Consider the following 20,258-nt stretch of genomic DNA (forward strand, 5'->3'; position numbering starts at 1 on the left):
CAGCAAGTGGACAGTTGTGACTACAGCATGAAGTTTGTGGCAAGAGCCAGAGGTGACAGTGGAATAGTCGGTGGAAAAGGTGCTGGCTGCTGATATATGACAAGAACTCTGTAAATTCAGATTTGCTTAAAAAGAAGATGGCTTTGAGATGAACACAGAAAAGCCAGGGAATGGTACTATTACTGAGTAGGTGTGTTAGTATCCTGCAGAGCAGTTTTACAAGAGGCCATCAATGGGAGAAAGGGATGCTGGGTACCCAGGATGTGCTGTGTAACTTCTTATAATTGAAAGTCAATTGGCCACTAATAAAAGATGTGGCGTGTGTGTGTGTGTGTGTGTGTGTGTGTGTGTGTGTGTGTGTTATAGTGCTGCGTTTAGCTGGCCCAGCAGGCAGACATGACTGCTTTTTGCTCATAGCCGGAGTGCATATGACCTGCTTCTTTGATGGCAAAGAACAGGCCAAGGAGCAGCTCAGAGAATAATCTGAAATTCCTGAAAGTCTTAGGAATCATCTCTCATCTTTCTTTAAATTTTAAACTTTAACAGGTTTGTTCTGGCAGTTGGTTAAAAGGGACAGACCCTAAGGGGAAAGCGCTGTGGTGGTAGTTCTAGAATCAGTGGGTGGAGGGAGGACAGAGCTGAGCCTGAGACACCTTATGGAAGCTGGGCCTTGCAGGGTCTTGTGCTCCGTGTGTTGACAGGATCTAAAGGTCCTTGCAGAGGAGGTGGCATTGAGCATCTGCCGAATGTGCAGGCACCAACAGCTCAGGGAAGCTGCTGTGGCTTCTGGCTAAAAGTGCTGCACACTGGCGGCTGCCATCTTACTAATGGGAATCAGCCACTGGCCATGGGTAGATGAGCCAGTCACGTGGCTTCCCACTGTCTTGGCCCTGTCTCACAGAGGTAGAAATGGCCTCTGCTGCTCAGGAGCAAGACACTAGCATGGTCTCACTCCAGAACTGGCTCACAGAACGTATCATTTCTTTGGGTCATCAGCATTCCCATCCTACCTCAATGGCCAAGTGTAGCCGAACAGGGTTGATCTCCTATATAGGTGAGCAACATGTCTGCCAGCAGGGAAGGAGGGAGGCCACAAAGCTAACTCTGGCCTAAAGGTGGCTCTTCTTGTGCTTCCTCAGCTCAGCCATTGGTCCTGCCCTTAGCACAGGGTAGGAATATCATGGAACCATCTGGGGGAAAGTACATGGCTCCTCACCAGGGTCCCCAATGCCAGTTACTCCTCTCTGAGCATGCGCTTATCTTTCAGGAATAAGACTGTCAATGGAGACTGCCGCAGAGATCCCCGGGAACGGAGCCGCAGTCCCATTGAGCGGGCTGCAGCTCCTGCTGTAAGCTTGCATGGGGGCCACCTGTATGCATCCCTCCCCAGTCTCATGGAGCAACCTCTTGCATTGACTAAGAACAGCAGTGACACGGGCAGGTCGGCTGTGGAGCGGCAGCAGGTATGTTATGTCACATAGCTTGCCCAGCTTTCATCTGGAGGTGCCCAGGTCAGGCTGGGTGTGGGGAGCCCAGAGCTGAAGTCCTGAAGTGAGGGGACTTGGTACCCCCATTCCTGAGGCTTCATTTCTTTACACAGTGCAGGGTTGGTTTAGATGAGTGCCCCGAATCCCCCCACACCCATCATCCCTGGCACTCTGTTCTTCAGGGTCAGTGTAGTAATCCTCCTGAGAGACCTGTGCTTACCCCACAAAGCCAAAGTTAGAAGTTGGTGGTTTGTTTGGGCAGCTCAAATCCTATAAAGTCAATGGTTGCAAACCTGTGATTAGGACATAGGCAGCATCATCGTTATTGGAAAATTATTACTTGTTTTAAAAAACAAGGCCAGGCCTGGTGGCTCAGGCTTATAATATCAGCTACTTGGAAGGCTGAGGCAGGAGGATTACAAATTCAAGGCAACTTTATAACTCTTTGTCTTACAAAGAACAGGAGGGGTAGAGGGAGGCTGAGGGCATGAGTCCTTGCCTAGTATGTGCAAGGCCTTAATCCTACACACAGAAAGCCCCAGAGATGACAAAAGGGTGAGGTTTCTGACAAAAATAGTAGTAAGAGGCTTTAAAAGCTCAGAGGAAGAGTAGGAGTGGGGCGTGGTTCTGAGCCTCTGATTCCTAGGTTTCCCGTCAGTGTTTATACACACTAACACAGAGGAAGGGGCCTGGCCTTTTAGGAGATGCTATGTGTTAGGAGCTCACCTGCAGATGCCAGGGGGAGACTACAGAGGACCCCACACATTTTAGTCTCCCCCTCTGGCCGTGCTATTTTGTAGCACAGTGGGCTCACAGCTAAGTGCTGGGGAGGTCCCTATCAAAAGGAGCTGGGCCCTCTGGTAGCACTTGCTCAGTCGATGAGGAGGAGCTGACCCCTTCTCCCTCCTACAGAACCGGCCCTCTGTGATCACCTGCGCATCTGCAGGTGCCCGCAACTGCAACCTCTCTCACTGCCCCATTGCACACAGTGGCTGTTCTGCACCTGGGTCTGCCAGCTACCGAAGACCACCCAGTGGTGAGTTTTCCACCATAGCCTGTGGGAGCCCTGGATTAAGCTGTAGGCTGAAACCCCTCTCCCTAAAATTCACCTAGTGTTGAGTTAAAAACAGGTTTTGATCACTCATGTACTTTGAGTTAGCCATGGCGCAGGTGGGATGGGGAAAAGAATTGGGCCCCAGGTGATGGGAAGACAGGAGCCACCATTGTTAGTCAGTGCCATGAAGACTCTCTGGATTCACAGTTCAACCCAGTGTGGTTAAGTACCACTGACTAGGGTATCTGGCCCACTGATGCAGCCATCTGTCCTCTGCTCCCTGCTTTGCAGCAACTGCCACCTGTGACCCTGTGGTGGAAGAGCACTTCCGTCGGAGCCTGGGCAAGAACTACAAAGAACCAGAGCCAGCACCCAACTCAGTGTCCATCACTGGCTCTGTGGACGACCACTTTGCCAAAGCACTAGGTGACACATGGCTTCAGATCAAAGCGGCCAAGGACAGCGCGTCCAGCAGCCCGGAGTCAGCCTCACGCCGGGGCCAGCCAGCCAGCCCCACTGCCCACATGGTCAGCCATAGTCACTCCCCCTCTGTGGTCTCCTGAAGGGGATACCATCCTCCGACCACACAGGGATCTGCATGGTTTGCCTGAGCTTTGAACAGTCAGTGCTTAAAAAACAAAAAAACAGAAAAAAAAAATCCTGGGGTGGGGAGGGTGGGAGGGTGGTTTCTTCGCAAAACCATGTTGTCTGGACTTTTGTTCTGCTCTGTTTTGTACTTGCTTGGTGTTCATACAAGGGGCCTCAGTGTGGCATCAGGAACAGCACGGAGCATTCAGTCCAGCGGAGCATCTTTGCTTCTTGCCCTGGTTACCAAAGAAACCTCTGCAGGTCCGCCACCTGGCAGTTGGGACCCTGCGGCCCTTTCTCAGTCACAAGCCATGACGACATGGGGATCCGGACGCTTTGTGCGCTTAGCTTTTGAGGCTGGGTACGCACAGCTTGGCTTCCACCTGGGGTCTGGCTCAGTCTGTGTGTGCATGTGTCTGCCTGAAGAGAGCTGTCCTGATTTGCACTATGGAGGGCAGGGCTGCCTACTGGGCATCTCAGAGAGCTGCCCGTTCCAAGGGCAAACTGCTAGGGAACACTTCTGACCATGTGTGCTCGCATTGTTGCTGAACCTAGAAGGTCTCTAGCAGGTTCTAGGTCTCTCTCTAGGCTTGAGGTGCTCACAACTGCACTGCTGACTCCCTCTGACCACGTGGGCATTTTACCTTCTCTGAACACTGCAGTTTGTGAGGCTAGTGCCAAGGCTGGAGAACTCCATAGTGCTTCTGACATGGTGCGTGTCTTAAGAAAAATAGCTGGTTTCTATTGACTGTAAGCTCAGATTGTAGCACTGACGGGCTTCTTGTCGGCATTAGCCTGTTTCGTCAGTTACCGCCCTAGCTACACCCACTGCTGGTACAGCTGTGCTTCTGAGATGTGTAGTCAACGCTCACTTTACTCCGAAGAGGAGCGCACAGCCAGTGGGTGTAGTAGGCTGGGGAAGCCCGTTGCTGCTGACTTTCTGCATCCTGGGCTGGGGTCTTGGAGTTCATGTCTTTAGGCTTCTTGATGCACAGACTGCTCCTTCCCAGCTCCTGGCCAGACATCAGGTGCCTGACAGCCCACAGCATGGGGCTTCGTGTGCGCCCTCTCATGCCGGGGCCAAGGCTGTACACATTCCTCTGACTATACAGTTATTCCCGCATCACTATTCCCGCTATTAATAGCTACTAACTAGACATTAGAAGCAAGCAGGACAGACATGGCTGGGGATGCCCTGTTGCTGCTCCTCCCAGCCGTGAGCATTTCTGTCCCCTGGCCTGGCCCACTTGAGGAGTAGGACATCACCTGGCCAGGACCACCTCCCCCACAAGGCATTATGGACTCCTGCACTCAGGAGCCCGTGGGGCTGACTTTCAGTAGGAGGAGACAGGCACGGGTGGAAAGGCAGGGACTGACTCCCGCAGTCACAGGATGGCTACCCGCCGTCACCAAAGTGCACAGCCCTCCTCCTGCCCCGCACACAGTTCACTCCACTCTCCTGGGCTTCCAAGCTTGGCATTCAGGCCCCTATATTTTCTGTAGGAAAAAAAGAATTGTTGAGAACACTTTTTTTATATAGGTAATTTTAAAGACCATCATTACGCTGTGCGTAAAGAATGTACAGAGAAATTTGTAGGTATTTTTTGAAGAACAATTAATTTGTTAATGATATGTAGCTATTTAATTTTCCCTTTCCTATCGTAATCATTCATTTTTTTTGTTGTTTGGGGAAAAAAAGTTGATCTTTTTTGTCGTAGGTGTGTCTGTAATCGTGCAGGTACACAGTTACTCCATGACAACACTGCGTCCGCATTAATAGCCACTAGTTTGTTATTCTACAGGCTACTGAGGTTGTCACAGGAAAACAACCACACCGCGGACTGGCTCTGTGGGCAACGGGCCTCAGACATCTGTCAGTGAGCGGGTCGTCGCTGTTGGGGGGGCGGGGAGATGGCAGTGCAGGTGGCCAGGTCCCTGGTGCGTTGACCTATCTGGAATAGGCCGTGCCCTGGAGGGGAAAGCCACACATGTCAACAAAGAGTGTGCCCTCCTGCCTGGGCAGGAGCTTGTGACCTCCCTAGAACCAAGCCATCCATGTGCGTGCTGACCCCCCTCTGTGTTTGTAAATCTGTAATATACCATTCTCTGTGGCCTGTTTTTTCCTGGAAGAAGAAAAAAAAAAGGTTTGGCAGGCCATCTTTTTTTTTTTTTTTTTTTTTTTTGTACTTAAAAGTAGCCTTAAGAACAATAATAAAGTGCTCTTAAACCAAAGCTGTGCGTGGCTCTTGACTCCTAAGATGGCCTGTAGGGCCCTGTGCCCAGGCAGGCCTGGCTGCTTTTTGGGAAGCCTTGTGCAGATGGGTAGGGCTACCTTAGGCCAAGGTCCTCTCAAGTCGTCCCTACTGAAATCTGCTGGTCAGCCACGCATGGGCTTCTGTTCTGGACCCGAGACCAAAGGTGAAGGTGCGTAAGTGTGGAGGCAGCTGCTGGGAAGAGCACATCTACTTAGGATGGGTGACCACAGTTGCCAATGAAGAGGAAAACGAGCCTGACCCCAAGAGCAACCCCATGAAGCACCTGATGGTGGCTCACCAGACACACCCGCCAGGCAAAGCTGTCCTGCTTTCCCAGCACAGGGCTGGGGCAGGAGCTTCTTCCATCCCTGAAGCAGGGTGCCATGCCATGCCATGCTCACAGCTGAGGGGGGGGCAGCTTGGTACTCCACTTGACCACTTGAGGCCGGAAGCTGAGCACTCACTGCTGCTGGAGCCCCCAGGAGGGGCTCTTCCCAGGGGGCTCTGGGTCAGATACTTATTGATATTCCTAGGGGCCACAGTGGAGAGATCCTGGGGGACTCTTTGACAACAGGGGTAGAAAATCAATGCACATGGAAGGGCCTGAGCCCTAGGTCAGTGGCAATGCCAAGGTTATTATTGAGTTCAGAGCTGGTGAGATGGTGCAGGAAAGGGTGGCAGAGGGTACACCTTAGTCCTTGGACGTGTGGGGATCAGGACCAGGGAGGTGGCAGTGCCCAGATCACCAGTCCTGGGGTGCAGTCCTGCGCTGACAGCCAAATGCTCCTGAGCTGTGGTTGCCTCAGATGGTCTCCTCGTCACTCATGTCCCAGATCTGTGTGGAAAAGGGGCGAAACTCAGCTGAGGGGCTCTGCTCTCCCGTGATGCCCACAGAGGACATTTCCCGACCACGGCTGCCATGATAACAGAAGCATACACCTCTACGTGCACTGAGGCATGCCTCCTGACATGGGGTTCCCCCTCTACAGAGCTGCTGTCTCTGTACAATGGATTAAACCTTAAGTTTCTCCCATTCCCAAAGCTGCAAAGCCAGTGGGCAAACTGAACACAAACGGGACCGCGACAGTTAGGCAGCCTTCCCTTCATCCTCCTCCATACCCCTGACCTTTGCCGCATGCACCACTGGCCCATCAGCTTGTCCAGCTGTGCCCTGAGTTTGCGAGGGCAGGAGCTCTGGGGAACCTGGCAGAAGAGCGCTTGTTACCCTGTGTTGTCCTACTGTCCACACTGAATTTTAGGTGAGGGGCCAACAACACTGTAGGGCAAGAGAGCTGGCTGTCAGGTAGAACAGCCCTCCCCCAGGTCACCTAGGCAGGACAACAGAGACCAGTGGCCACCAGATCCTGCCTCTGTCCCTCAGGGTGTGTGCCTGGGGAGGGACCTGCTCCAGCAATATCTTGAGAAGGAGGTAGCCCCTTAGGCCAGGCCTCTTTCCCAATAACTCCTGGCAAAAGTCCTGCAGAGAGGAGGCCTGATGTCATCATAGTAGGTCCCAAGACTGGTACCCTAGGCAGCCTAGGGCCGGCCCCTAGAGAGCTATGCCTTGAGCCTTTCAAAATTCCTAGAGTGGGTTGCACAAGGATACCTCAGCCTTGCAAGAGCTGAGGGAAGGAACAGCTTGTTAGCAGGAGGCAGGAGATGTGGCCAAGGTAAACATGCACAGCAGGGCTGGCTGTAAGGGAAAGCAGCATAGAAGGTGACCTCTACTGAGCAAGGGTGGCAGTGTACACCCCCCCCCCCCATGCTTCTTTTCTTCCTTCCTTCCTTCCTTCTGTTAAGACATGGTTTTTCTGTGTAGCCTTGGCTGTCCTGGACTTGCTTTATAGACCAGGCTGGCCTCAAACTCACAGAGATCTGCCTGTCTCTGCCTCTGAGTGCTGGGATTACAGGCGTGCACCACCACTCTTGGCTTATCAAAGATTTCTTAAGATACACAAAAATGCTTCACAGTGGACGCCTGTTGGTCTTCAGGGAAGGGCTGAGGAGATGATAGTTCAGTGAGTAAAAAACATTTGCCTTGCAAGCCTGAAGACCTGAGTTCAAGTCCCTAGAACCCATGTAAAGCTGAACATGGTAGCATGCGCCTGTGACCCCAGTGCTCCTACAGAGAGATGGGAAGTAGAGACCAGCATCTCCAGGAACTCATGGGCAGCTGGCCTGCTGTACAAAGTGTCAAAACAACAGAGACCTTACCCAGGACTGGTAAGCTTATCTCTCATATGCACACTAGTGTGCATGCATGCATGCATGAGCGCGTACACACACATACCCCATGCACATATTTAGTTAGGGTTTCTATTGCTATGATAAACACCATGACTGAAAGCAACTTAGAGAGGAAAGAGTGTACTTCACTTACACACACACACACACAGAGCACAGTCTTGTTGGAGGACAGGCCAGGAACCAGAGCTCTACAAGGCAGGACAGCAGCCATAGTGGACTGAGATGAGAGAAGGGCCCTTCCAACCAAGACTTATGTGAGGTGGCTTGGAGGATGCCTGCCTGGTCCCACAGCCCCAGGGCCATCAAGGTGTACCAGTCTGCAACACAGGCACAAAGGCTAGGAAGAAGCTGCTGCTATAGCATCCAGTCCAGCTTGGGGCTGCTCTGGACCACACCTCTGTGCACACCATGGGCTGAGTGGCCTCTTCTGGGAATGGCACAATTATGTTTTGGGGTGTGTTAAAATTGTTCATTTGCTAATGTATACATCTTAAACCACACCACAGTTGTCAAAGTTGGGGCTGACACGCTCCTTATGCCTTGACGTAAAGAGCTCTGTGGGCCTCTGTACAGAGCGCTTCCTACCTCCCCACAACATGTCCCTCTTGTGAGACAGACAGGGGACAATAGCCAGGGTGGATTGTGCTGGGGCTCAGTAAGGACCTTGGCCTGAGCTTCCTCCACAGACTCCCCAGGAGGAATCGTCTGGAAGAATTGGGAAGGCTTGTCATACTTCCTTCTGAGGGATGTGACCCTGCTCGTTCTTCTCCTTATGTGCCATCATCCCTCACAGACTCTTTGCTTGGTAGCTCTCCCTAGGTTGTGCTGGGAGCAAGGGGGAAGCTGTCAACAGGTAACCCTAAACCAGGAAGGGCCTCCTAGGATGAAATACCTAATCCAAGAGCAAGGACCAGAAACAGGATGAGGCTTTGGGACCCTGTCGCTGATGGACTGTGGACTGGTGTATGGTCCGTGACATCTTAGGCTGACTAGGACAGGTGGGAAGCAAGGTGGTGGCTGAGGGCAGGAAGCAGAGGCCACAACCTGAGAAAGCTGGGAGCTGTGGGTGCTACGCAGGCCACTGGGAAGCAGGTCAGGGATTCTGCTGCCTCAGGGTCTCCAAAACCCCTCTGGAACAGTTTTGCCGATGAACCTGCAATAGCTTGTCCTGTCCAGGGCAGACGATAAGAAAGGCTGCTTCCTTCAGCAGTATAGGCTGCTCCCGTGAGGTGGGGCCACTGAGGAGGAAAGGGAGGCTATGGGAGGCTATATCTTTTTAAGTGTACCTGCAGCTGCTCTCCAACTGCTTATCAGTTCTGAGGGGGGGGGGGTTGCCATGGGGCTGGGGCCGGGAGCTATCAGATCACAGACCCTTCTGCTGCTTTTCTTTGACTCCTAGAAACCAGACCACATGCCCTGCTATCCTCTCCTGGTCCCTTGCAGTTTCCCTCCTACCACTTTTGGCTGAGATCAAGCCTAGTCCCACCCCCTTGCAACTACACCATAAGTTTCTAGTCCACGCTCCTTGGTAGGTAGACTGAGGCAGATGGAATCCCAGGGTGTGCACTGCCCCCACCTGCCCGCCACAGCCCTTAAGCATCAGAACCGAACCGCCCCTTTGTTCTTGTGGTTTCCAAGCACAAGCTGAAGGGCCCGTCTCTCCCTGCAGGCCACTGTCACTCTGTGCGTGGAAGCTTCTCCGCTCAGCAGGGTTTTGAAGGGAGGCCTTCTAACTCCTCATCTCTCTCATGGCCCTCACACTGCCTCTGGTATGATGCTGCCTCTTGACTGTTCCCCTGCTTCAAGGGTGAAGATTACACCCTCTCTCCTAATAAAGCTGGTTCTGAGGGTGATGTCATGTCAGCTCCTGGGCTGGCTAGTTTTATGTCAACTTGACACAAGCTAGAGTGATCTGAAAGGAGGAGGGGCCCTCACTTGAGAAAATGCCTCCAAAGGATCTGGCTGCGAGGAGTTCTCTTAATTAGTGATTGCTGGAGAAGGGCCCAGCCCATTGTGGTGCCATTCCTGGGCTGGTGGTCCTGGGTTCTATAGAAATGCAGGCTGAGCAAGCCATGGGGAGCTAGCCAGTAAGCAGCACTCCTTCATGGCCTCTGCATCAGCTCCTGCCTCTAGGTTCCTGCCCTGCTTGAGTTCCTGTCCTGGCTTCCTTCCGTGTGAAAGTGTAAGCTGAATAAACCCTCTCTACCCCAACTTCCTTTTGGTCACGGTGTTTCATCACAGCAATAGAAACCCTAACTGAGACAGCTCCTTCTGGAACTTTCCACTTGAACCTGGTTTTTTGTTGTTATTCTTGTGGTAACAGAGATGTTGGTTAAGGAGAGGTGACAGCTCCCCACGCCTGGAGACCCACACACCTTCTAGCACATTCTCTGTGGCAGGGAGGTCCCAACTGTCCCTCTGAGGAAGTGACATTGCTTCATGAAGGCCAGGGTGAGGGGCATGGAGCAGAGGCAAGGCGGGGCCCTCAAGCCTAGACTGGAACCTCTACCTCCCACCTCAGAGAAAGCCTGCACCCCTGGCACAAGGCGGGATGCAGGGCCTGTTTGCAGGCAGGATTTAAGGGTATGGGAACATGTTTACAAATGAATTGGTGGATAAAAACAAGCCTATGCTTGGGACCAGGAGCACAAGGAGAGGAGGCCAGGAAGTGAGAACAAGATTCTCGCTGTTGGGCCCCAGGCATGAGTTCACGCCTCTTTGAAGCTTTCACAGTACTCAGTATACTCTGAGACCAGAAGCACAGTGGGACTGTGCATGCATGCGTGCGTCCATGCGTGCATACATGTGTGCGTGTGTAGCGGGGTTGCTTCAGGAAAGCTACGAGATAGGCTGACACAGTGGCAGCAGACCACCTTGGGGCTTTGCCTCTGGTTGACTTTCACCGACCTTCATGAGAGCAGCCTGAGGGCAACCCACCAGGGTGTACCGACACCGCTGCAGCCCCTCTGTGGAGTCTGGGCTGGAGGTGGGATGTGTGGGAAGAGGACAGCGGAGCCCGGGCTTGTTTGCACTCTTCTAAGCTTCGAAACACATTTTTTGAATTAGGTGGTAAGAATACAGGGTAATTTTTGTGGCACCAACATACTTTCTTTCAAGATATGATTTATATGTTTGGCCCACATCTTAAATGCACTGGTGATTGAGATAAATGGCCACGCTGGAGGCTGCAAAGTGGTTTCCATTATGTAGCTCTGAGTTTTGGTTCCTTAGAAAACCTTAAAGGGACAGGAGCATTCATGGCCTGTGCTCTATCTCATAGGGCTTTGGGGGTCACCATCAGAGAGGGTAGGAGAAAGGAGGAAGGTAGGAGCCCCTCGGAGCTCTGGGAAAGCTGTAGCTAGGCACAGGTTTCCTGGGAGCTCCTTTCGACACTTCGTGCACAGTAACAAAGGGGACCTTGAGGGTAAGGGAAGGCTTGTGCTAACAGGGTTAGATCCCCGATCAGAGTCCCGGGAGTGCTGCCCGTGGGGCTGACCATCAGCACCAAGGCACAGAATAGACAATGGCCTCCTGAACCCTCAGGAGCTACAGCGACCAGACAGTGTGGCATCCAGGGATGGATGGAATCACAGAAGGGTGTGGTCAGTTGGGGCACCAGCCCTGGTTTCCTCCTGGGTACTAGAGGAGCAAGGTAAGACAAGGCAGGCAGGGAGACGGGGGCCACTACCCTTCATCGAAGGTGCCAAGGGATTCAACAGGGCAAACAGCTTTCAACAAATAATTCTGGAAGCACCAGATGCCACACACTGCACGCCACGTAAGAACTAGCCACACGTCTATAGAAAACATAGGAAGTCTGCCCCACAGTGGGCAACATTTTCTTAGAACAACAGAAACAGGAACCAGAAAAAAAAAATCAGTTGGGAACCATCAAAATTAAAGATGTTTTCTCTCTTAAAAATGACATCAAAGGGCCAGGTGTAGTGCAGTAACAAACCTTCAATTCCAGTGCTGGTGAGGCAGAGGTAGTGGATTTCTGTGCCAGTCTGGGAGAAGGTGTAGGCTTCGATGAGGTCGTCAGGCTAGGGCTCACATGACGGGATGAGTACCTTCCTAAGAAGAGCTAGCACCCTTGTTCTCCCTCACCATGCTCTCATGCACCGTGACATCCTCACTGCTCTGAGTTCCCAGCCTCTAAAACTAGGAGCTACAGAAACCTCTCTTCTTTATAAATTACTCACTTGGGGGCCTTCGGTTATAGAAACAGAAAGCACACCAAGAAAGGCACAAACTCACAAAACAAAACAAAAATAAAAACCAACTTTAATGCCAAGTGGAAGCAACCAATATGTCTATAGGGCATGGCAGATACTGGTTGCAGTGCGCCCTGGTCAGCCTGCACCTGCCTATGGCTTGTCTAGAGGCAAGCACATCATTAGCCAGGAGCATCTGTACTGAAAACAAGTCTTTACCACTTGAAGAAACAATAGCTGTTGCCAGTGTTGATGCTTTCTGTGAGCATTGGGAGTGGGAGGTGAGCAGCCCCACACGGCAGCCCCTGCGGAGCTGGGCCTCCAGCCCGACAGCCAGGGAGGTCCTGGCTGCCCTGGGCTAGTTCACAGCAGCTGGGTCCATGCCTATGATACCTAGGCCAAAGGGCCAGCTGTCCAAGGATGCGCCCCATCCAATGGTGACCACGGGAACGTTTACTCTGAAAGCACACAGCAACAACGACCTCCCTGAACACAAACATCCTCCTCCCCAGGTGTGCACAAAGCTCTGCCCTTCGCTCGGGAAATGGAAAGTTTTGATTCCTTCCCCTCTATCCTGGTCAAAGAGCTTGGGAAGGAGCAGACCTATCCCAGCTCCAGGCTTCCTCCCAGGGCAACACAGAAGTCAGAGCACAGCTACCAGGCCAGGCCAGGAGGGCTGGTTACCCTGCCTCAGACTCCTTGAGTCTAGACTGGCAGGAGCTGAAGAGACCAGGCCCCAGGGAGACCGTGGGGTTGGGGTGGGTGTGGGGGTGAAGGTGCCTTGTTCAGCAGAAGTCTTGAACCACAGTGGGTTTTGTCTAACTTGCTCTATGGAGCTATCTGCAACCTCAACCCTATGCCATCTTGCTCCTCTGGCTTCAGAGGCCAAGGCTGGCCTGTGCAGTGGTGGCCACTTAGACCCCACAGGCGTCCTGTCCCTATGGGGGCAGGGGCTATAGACTGTTTTGGGTGCCTGATGGCCTGTGGTGGGCACAGGCTTCTCCTTCCTCCACATGCAATCATCCTTTCCTGCTGGGGAAGAATGGAGATAGTGTGTGTGTGTGTGTGTGTGTGTGTGTGTGTGTGTGTGTGTGTTTGTATGCACGCATGTGAGGCTAGCAGGATCACCAAGACCAGGGCAGTTCCCAGACATCTCAGGACAGGCATCCATGGCTGTCACAGCACTGCATGGCCAGCTGATGGTGGCGGGGTACAGTGCTAAGATCCACTTTTGAAGAGTGGGGTCCGAAGGGAGGCTTTGTGCTTCCCCATGGGCTACAGCCTCAGATATCCACACAGGAGCTGCTCTCCCACAGTCACACTCCCCAGCCTGAGGGCAAGCCACCTGGAGACCTGTGTGGTCCCCACTCTTTTTTTTTTTTTAATTTTGGATGTTAGACCTTTGTCAGATGTAGGGTTGGTGAGTGGGCCCCACTCTTGCTTTGTAAGTGCATTTCCACCTGCTTTGGGGTGAGCAACTCAGGAGTCTGAGAGGCAGAGACTTCCCTGGGAAGTCTTCCAGCCAACCAGAGAACCACTCAGATGGCACCAGCAGGGCCTTCTAGATGGCCCAGGAGAAGCCTGGGCTAGAGGGAGGGGAGGGCTGGGTGCTCAGTGAGGGTTCTTAGGGCATGGGCTGGCCTAACTCCCGGAGGATGGAGAGTTCTAGCAGAAATGCTCACAGGGCCTCTGGGGAGGCCTTCTGAGCAAGACATCCAAGAAGTCGGACCTTTCAGGAAGGTTTCCTGGAGGAGGGTTCTACAAGGAGACAGACGTAGGGGCTTCTAGCAGAGATGACAGCAAGGGAACTGAAGGCTGGCTAGGGAGATGCCTGCAGGAAAAGCCAACAGGGCAGCTCGGGTACATGCTGTCTGGGCTGAGCCATGAGAGGGAAGCAGAGCTGTTCTTCCTTCCCCATATGAGAAAACAGTGACTATGGCCAGATGGCCACCAGGCCCGGGCAGATAACAGTTTCCCATGTCGTCTCCAGGACACCTGATTTTGAGAGATAGGCGACAGTGGATGGGGCTGGGTCACTCAGGACTCTGTGTTCTGTTCTGCTAATATGGAATATGTGGTGTCCCTTCAGTACTGCAAATAGGAAGCCACTGTGTGTGGTCCCTGCCCAGTGGCACGTACCCACCCAGCATCAAGGACAGGCATTCAGGAAGGGCTGATGGTGGCCAAGCTGCTGTGGTTCGGGGTGCTGTCTTTATACCCGGCACACAGGGCCTGCAGTGAGCAGCAGAAGCAAGGACAGACACATGGCCACAGCTCCAAGGGTAATAGTGTTCTGAAGTGATGTGTGTGTGTGTGTGTGTGTGTGTGTGTGTGTGTGTGTGTGTGTGTGTGTGTTTACCTTGGCTGTCTCATGTGTATGTCTAAATAGAGAAATGTCTCAGGCCAGGCATGCATGGCCCTCAAGCCCTGCACTGGCCAGCGGCAGGTGGGGGATGGCGGGACACAGTGCTAACACACTCATAGCTTTTCACCAAAGTTGCTTCACTCATATATCCTGGCCTACTTCAGACTGGTGCATCCTTGGCAGCAGATGCCAAGACCGGGGGGTGGGGGGGTGGGGGGTGGGGTGGGGTGGGGGGGTAGGGGGGGTGGGGTGTGTGTGTGGGGGGTTGTGACTATGCCAGCCTGTTTGGGACACAAGGCTGGCCGGGTTCTGCTGGGCAGTAGTTTTCCAGCCATTTGGACATGTTCAGGTTGGGCATCCTCTGAGGGGCCTTGGCCATGCCAGCCTGTGTGGCAGTGTCTCCCTGGTACATGAGGCAGGCCAGGTTCTGTTGGGCAGTACTTTTCCAGCCACAGGGTCTGTGGATCCTGACTTTGCCTTCATGACAGCACATCCCCCGGGGTGGGAAACGCGCCTCAAGCTGAGTTCCAAGATTTGAAACTGGCTATAACATGAAAGCCTTTCTGTTTTCAAGAGCAAAAATGAAAGGGCAGTTGTTTCCCTTAATAAACACTCTTTTAACCCATTTTACAAACAAGCCGGCTTTCTGCTTCCAGTTTCTTTCCTGTTCCTCTTTTTCTTCGTTAATTTGATAAGCAGCAGGCGCCAAGCTGCGGCGACGCTTTGGTTATGGGACTGAGAAAGAAAAACTGTGGCTTTGAGAAATGGCCTCTGTGTGGAACCAGCCCCACTGTCCTCGCCCATCCCCCCACCTCCCCAGACAGCTTAATGGCAAAGATGGGAGGGGCTGGAGAGGTGGCTTAGGCCGCAAGGGCACAGTCAGTCAGCCACAGGGCTCACATTTGGTTCCCAGCACCCCTGGCAGGTGGCTCCTGGGATCTTATCTGGTGCCTCAGGTTTCCGTGGGCACACACGTGCAAAAACATACACATAATTTTTAAAAATCTTCAAGAAAAGAGAATAGAACCTTCTGCTTTAGTAAGTTTACAGAACAGAGGTTTTTGCCTTGAGAACAGGAGGGGGCAGACAGCAAGCTCCCGGACAAGCCATGGAGGAAAGCCCACCGGAAATTCACTTCCCTCCCTCCTAAGCTCCTGCAAGCTGGACTGGGAAATAAGCCCCTGTGCAAGAGGTTTCTACACAGACTGGAGAATCCATCCCCTGTTTTTTATTGCCTCAGGTTGTAAATGAAAACAAGTGGGGGGGGTGAACTGCTCTGACACCCCAAAAAAAGCTCCTACCTACACCGCCTCCTGAGCCCTGGAGCAGCTTGCAAAGCAGAGCCAGGGTGAAGGTACTGCCACCGTCTGCTCTGTCTTGGGCCTTGCCCTCAGTTCTCCCCCCTCAAACTGGCACTTCTCCTCCTCCCCACTGTCAGGGAAGCCTGCCATGTTAGCATGCAACTCTCACACAGTAGGGTGGGTCACCACAAGCCCTGGTGTTGGGGTATATGGCACAAAGACGACCGACAAGCTCTGTTCCAACCCTAACAAGCAGGTTTTCATAAACACACTGGCGAAATCTCCCTGGTGCTCTTAACCTCTGGCCCCTGCATCCCATCAGTCCACCTGTCCACTTTGCCCTCCTCTCTTTCGCACACTGGTTTCTCCATGAGGCTCCTTCACAGTGCTTAGCAATGATGCACATGAGTGCACACACTGTGCTGAGTGGGTGGATGGAGGAAGATGCACTCTCACTTAGTGCAGACCCCACCAAGCCTTCTTCCCGCCATTTCCAACCTCAAGCACACACTGGGTCCTCAGCACCTTGGCATCCTCCATAGCACCATGAGAGGCTGGCTAGCTGGCTGGCATAAACGCAACCCTGTAGTTTCTGGGCAGTTTAACCCTGTAGTTAAACTGGGCACATTCTCAGGGTGGTTCTGGGAAAAGTTCCTTAAAATGAGCCCAACGAAGTTGAGAACAGTGCTGGCACGCTGCAGCATTCTGTGAACGTCAGCTGCTGCGGCTTCCATGCTATGATGGCAAGACAGATTTTAGTAAGTAAGAATACACAGCTCATGGACCAGGTGACTGTACTCTGACCTTGCAGCTGAGTCCCATCATCCCAGCCAGTAACAAATAGGCACAGAGGAAAAAGGGGGGCCTGAGTTAGGGGCTTGGTCTGCCTAGGGTGAACAGCTAGGTCATCCCAGTGCATTCACCAAAAGGCTCGAGGGCCAGCTTGAAGGGAGAGGTTGGTCTCTTCCGATCCAGCGTGCTCCACTCTCAGGCCCGTCTCCCCATGCCCACGCCCCTCACCCTTTTGCTCTGAAGCCCTGCCTGGACTGGGTACTCGGCATCTAGTCCAGCCCCCTAGAGCAGCAGGCCTGGGGCAGGATAGTCAGGCTGGGGTTTAGCTGGCTCTGTAACTGTGAGCTGCGGTCCCGCAGTGTCCTGCTACATTACAGGTCCTGGGGACATACTCACCAGGACTAGACATGGAAACCAGTTTCCCTCTCTTTCCGTTTTTTCAGTGTCTGGGATAAATCTAGGGCTTGTTTGCTAGAGAGGGGCTCTTCCACAGAGCGACACCCCCACTTTATCATGGCAGTGGTTACTCCCTCCCTCCCCCATAGAGGGTTTCCCTGGTTAGCCCGGACTGTCCCGGGACTCACTCTGTAGACCAGGCTGGCCTCCAAAACTCAGGGATCTGCCTGCCTCTGCCTCCTGAGTGCTGGGATTAAAGGGGTGAATATTTTAAGGAGTAAATAATTCTGGTGAAGGGGCTGATGTATGCAGAGATATGCCCAAAGATGGGGAAACATTGTAGCATGTGGTACTGTGGGGTGCAAGTTAGGATTTGGGATTTTCTTGCGTGTCTTTGTTCTGCTAATGCACACCAGTCCTTCCGAATTGAGTGCTGAGGTTTCTCAGAAGCAGAGGAAAAAGGATCTTTCTGGCTTCTGTCAAGATGCATCTCAGGGTCCTTAGGGCTCCCTACATGCAAAGGCCACACTTCCTGGAATTTCCCTCAGGCTGCCCCTCCCCACCCCCAGCAGCAGGGTGACAGACACATGAAGCTCAGCTGGGGCTCTTGTGGCCTGGGCCAGACCAGAGCAAGAGCGGGCAGCTGCCTGCAGGGCCTTGCTCCTGCTGCTGCAAATGCCTCTGACAAATGCATTGATTCTTCAAAGCAGACAAAGTTTGCTCAGTCGTGGCTGCTGAGGTGGGCAAGGGCATTGTAACACACCAGCACCCATTCCTTCAGCACGGCCGCCCAGAGGCTGCACACAGAGCCCTAAAGCATAGGGTACACCTGTTCCAGTGCACACACCCTCTGAGCACCTGTCTGGACCACACTGGGGCAGGATTGGAGGGCAAGAGGACCAATAGGGAGGGCAGTCAGATATGGATGGTTGAGCAGGTAGCTGATGGTTACAGACCAAGCTCTGCCTCCCTGGGGTGGAAACTACAGTTGTTACCTCTTCTGCTCTGTCCCCTCAGTCACCAAAATAGTGTGTGCATCCTGTGTCATTCAGCCTGTCATGGCTGAGTCTCAGTATATCGTCATTAGGAAAGGTCCCAGACAAGAAAACAAAACAAAACAAAACAAACAAACAAATAAAAACAAAGGCAGTGGAGTAGTGGTGACAGATGGTAGTGGGGACAGACCCCCACCCAGTTTTATGCAGATTATAGTGGAGGCAGACCCCACCCAGTTTTATGCAGATTATAGTGGGGGCAGGGCCTGCCCAGTTTCATGCTGGTCTTAACCAGGTCATACCTGAGAGACTTGGGGACTCTCCCCTGCCTACACCCGACTATCTGACTAGTAAGGCTGGCAGGGCATGTTTTGTGTCCTGGCTGATCAAGATGGGAAAGGATTCTCTATGGTCTGGAAGCATAGGCCTCAGGCTGGAGGGCTGGCTCCGGGGCAGGGCCCCTGTCTGATATGTGAGGGCCCAGGGCTGAACACACTCTGCTGCTGTGTGTGTGCTGGGCAGACGGGCAGTGTTCGGCTGCTTCTCTTTGCTGCTGTCCCTAAATTTAATTGTACTGACTTGTTTTCTCCTAACCAACGGCTCTAATGACTTTTAATGATCAAAGAGTGTTTTTGTTTGTTTGTTTTGTTTCAGGTGCTTGGTATTGAGTGCAGGGCCTTGTGTTTGCTAGGCCAGGGCTCTACTATGGTACTGAATACCCAGTCTAAATCCACAGCTTGATTATTATTGTTGTTGTTGTTGTTTGAGATAGGGTTTCTCTGTGTAGCAGCCCTGGCTGTCCTGGAACTTGCTCTATAGCCTAGGCTAGGCTTGAACTCAGAGGTCTACCTGCCTCTGTCCCTGCGCCGGGATTAAAGGCATGCATCGCCACCATTGCCCGGTTTAAGGCTGAAGAGATGGCTTAGCCATTAAAGGCTAGGTGCACAACCAAAGACATAAGAATTTTTTTTTTTTTAAAGATTTATTATTATTACAGATACAGTGCTCTGCCTACATGTACACTGCAGGCCAGAAGAGGGCATCAGATCACATTATAGATGGTTGTGAGCTACCATGTGGTTGCTGGGAGTTGAACTCAGGACCTCTGGAAGAGCAGACAGTGCTCTTAACCTCTGAGCCATCTCTCCAGCCCAAACATAAGAACTCTTAAGCAAAACAGGGAACAGTGCTCACCAGGTGGGCTTTTGAGGTGCCCCAGAGCGTGATCCCAAATACTGAATTCCTGCTTCTTCTCTCTTTGTACTAGGTGCCCTTTCATCATCCATTTGAGAGCTCACCCTGTCACCTGAATGCACAGTCCCTGTTCCCCACTACACCTCTGAGGCAGCTTTTCTCTGGGCTGAACTGCCCCCCAGGTCCGTTTTGCATTCCTTGTGTAGAAAGCTCTCCACACCTCTTTTCCCCATGGGCAGGTTGGTTGGATGCAGACTAGTAAACTCAATATTTTATGTATAAATTCTCTTCTGCTCAGCCCTTCAATTGTGTTTTATTCTTTTGGGGGAGGGAGAAATTCTAACTATAGCCCTAGCTGTCCTGAAACTCACTATGTAGACCAACATGGCTTATAGCTCACAGAGATCTACCTTCCTCTGCCTCTTTAGTGTTGGGATTAAAGCCCTGTGCCACCTTGTGGTTTAATTCTTATGTGGCTAATTTTTTAGACGCACTTTAACTTTTTTGCTGTACTGGTAATGGGACGCAGGTCTTGCACATGCTAAGCAAGAGTTCTACCACTGAGCTGTGTACCTAGCCCTTGTAAGCAAGCTTCCTCAACTCAGCAAAACCTCCGGCAGACAGCTCAATTAATGGTAAAAGACTCAGTTCGGTCAGGACAAAGCACAGAATCTGCTATGGCTGAGGTCAGTGTCATTGGGACAACACAATAAGACAAGAAAACAAGCTTCACAGAGGGCTGCAGAGTCAGCTCGGCAGGTAAGGGCACTGACTGCTCTGCCAGAAGACCAGGGTTCAGTTTCCAGCTCACACAATTGTTTGTAACTTCAGTTCCAAGGGATCCAACACTTTGTTCTGGCCTTGAGGGTACTGTGTGTGAGTTGTGCACAGATATACATGCAGGCAAAACACCCATACACATAAAATTAAATTAAAAATTAAAAATTCCAGTGAATGAGGTGCCTTGGATCTCTCCCAAGCGAAGTTAATTACTCAGGTTCAAGAAAAGGGGTGTTTCTGCATTAGCTCCTCAGGAAATAACTGAGGTATGATGTGACACAGTGGGCAGAAGGCAGGACACAGAAGTTCCTGCTGCACTGGCTCAAACATCTGCTCATGGATAAAGACCACTAGATGACAGGACCATGATGGGTCTACTAGACCTGGACTGCCTGGGATTTATTAAGTACATTGAAAACAGACTGTCCTCGCTAGGACTTGTCTGCTTTTCTGAGAAATGTGTACTTCTGTATTTCTGTAATATGCCACACTCCAAGGGAAATGCTGTACTGCTTTCCCAGGGCCTCCTTGCTGGTGGTCAGAAGACAATGCCCCCTCCCTTCACCTGCTGTGCTTCCTATGCCTTTCTG

General features: G+C 52.2%; 2 protein-coding genes across 9 annotated transcripts in view; one reads left to right on the top strand and one right to left on the bottom strand.

The window, feature by feature from the left end:
• The window catches only part of VGLL4 (vestigial like family member 4), a 122,137-nt gene extending 116,776 nt beyond the window's left edge, over positions 1-5,361 (top strand). For all 7 annotated transcript variants that reach the window (XM_084765235.1, XM_084765237.1, XM_084765232.1 and 4 more), the window contains 3 exons: positions 1,268-1,463; positions 2,400-2,523; positions 2,833-5,361. In XM_084765235.1, coding sequence (XP_084621361.1) covers positions 1,268-1,463; positions 2,400-2,523; positions 2,833-3,104 — 592 coding nt within the window. In that variant the 3' untranslated portion in view covers positions 3,105-5,361. The remainder of the gene's footprint in view (positions 1-1,267; positions 1,464-2,399; positions 2,524-2,832) is intronic.
• A 638-nt stretch (positions 5,362-5,999) lies between these two features.
• Positions 6,000-20,258, bottom strand: part of ATG7 (autophagy related 7) — a 220,959-nt gene continuing 206,700 nt past the window's right edge. For both annotated transcript variants that reach the window (XM_084765218.1, XM_084765217.1), the window contains one exon: positions 6,000-6,219. In XM_084765218.1, the coding sequence (XP_084621344.1) occupies positions 6,187-6,219 (33 nt within the window). In that variant the 3' untranslated portion in view covers positions 6,000-6,186. The remainder of the gene's footprint in view (positions 6,220-20,258) is intronic.

This window comes from Acomys minous (assembly GCF_964271855.1).
Source record: "Acomys minous genome assembly, chromosome: 17".
Classification (NCBI taxonomy): Eukaryota; Metazoa; Chordata; class Mammalia; order Rodentia; family Muridae; genus Acomys; species Acomys minous.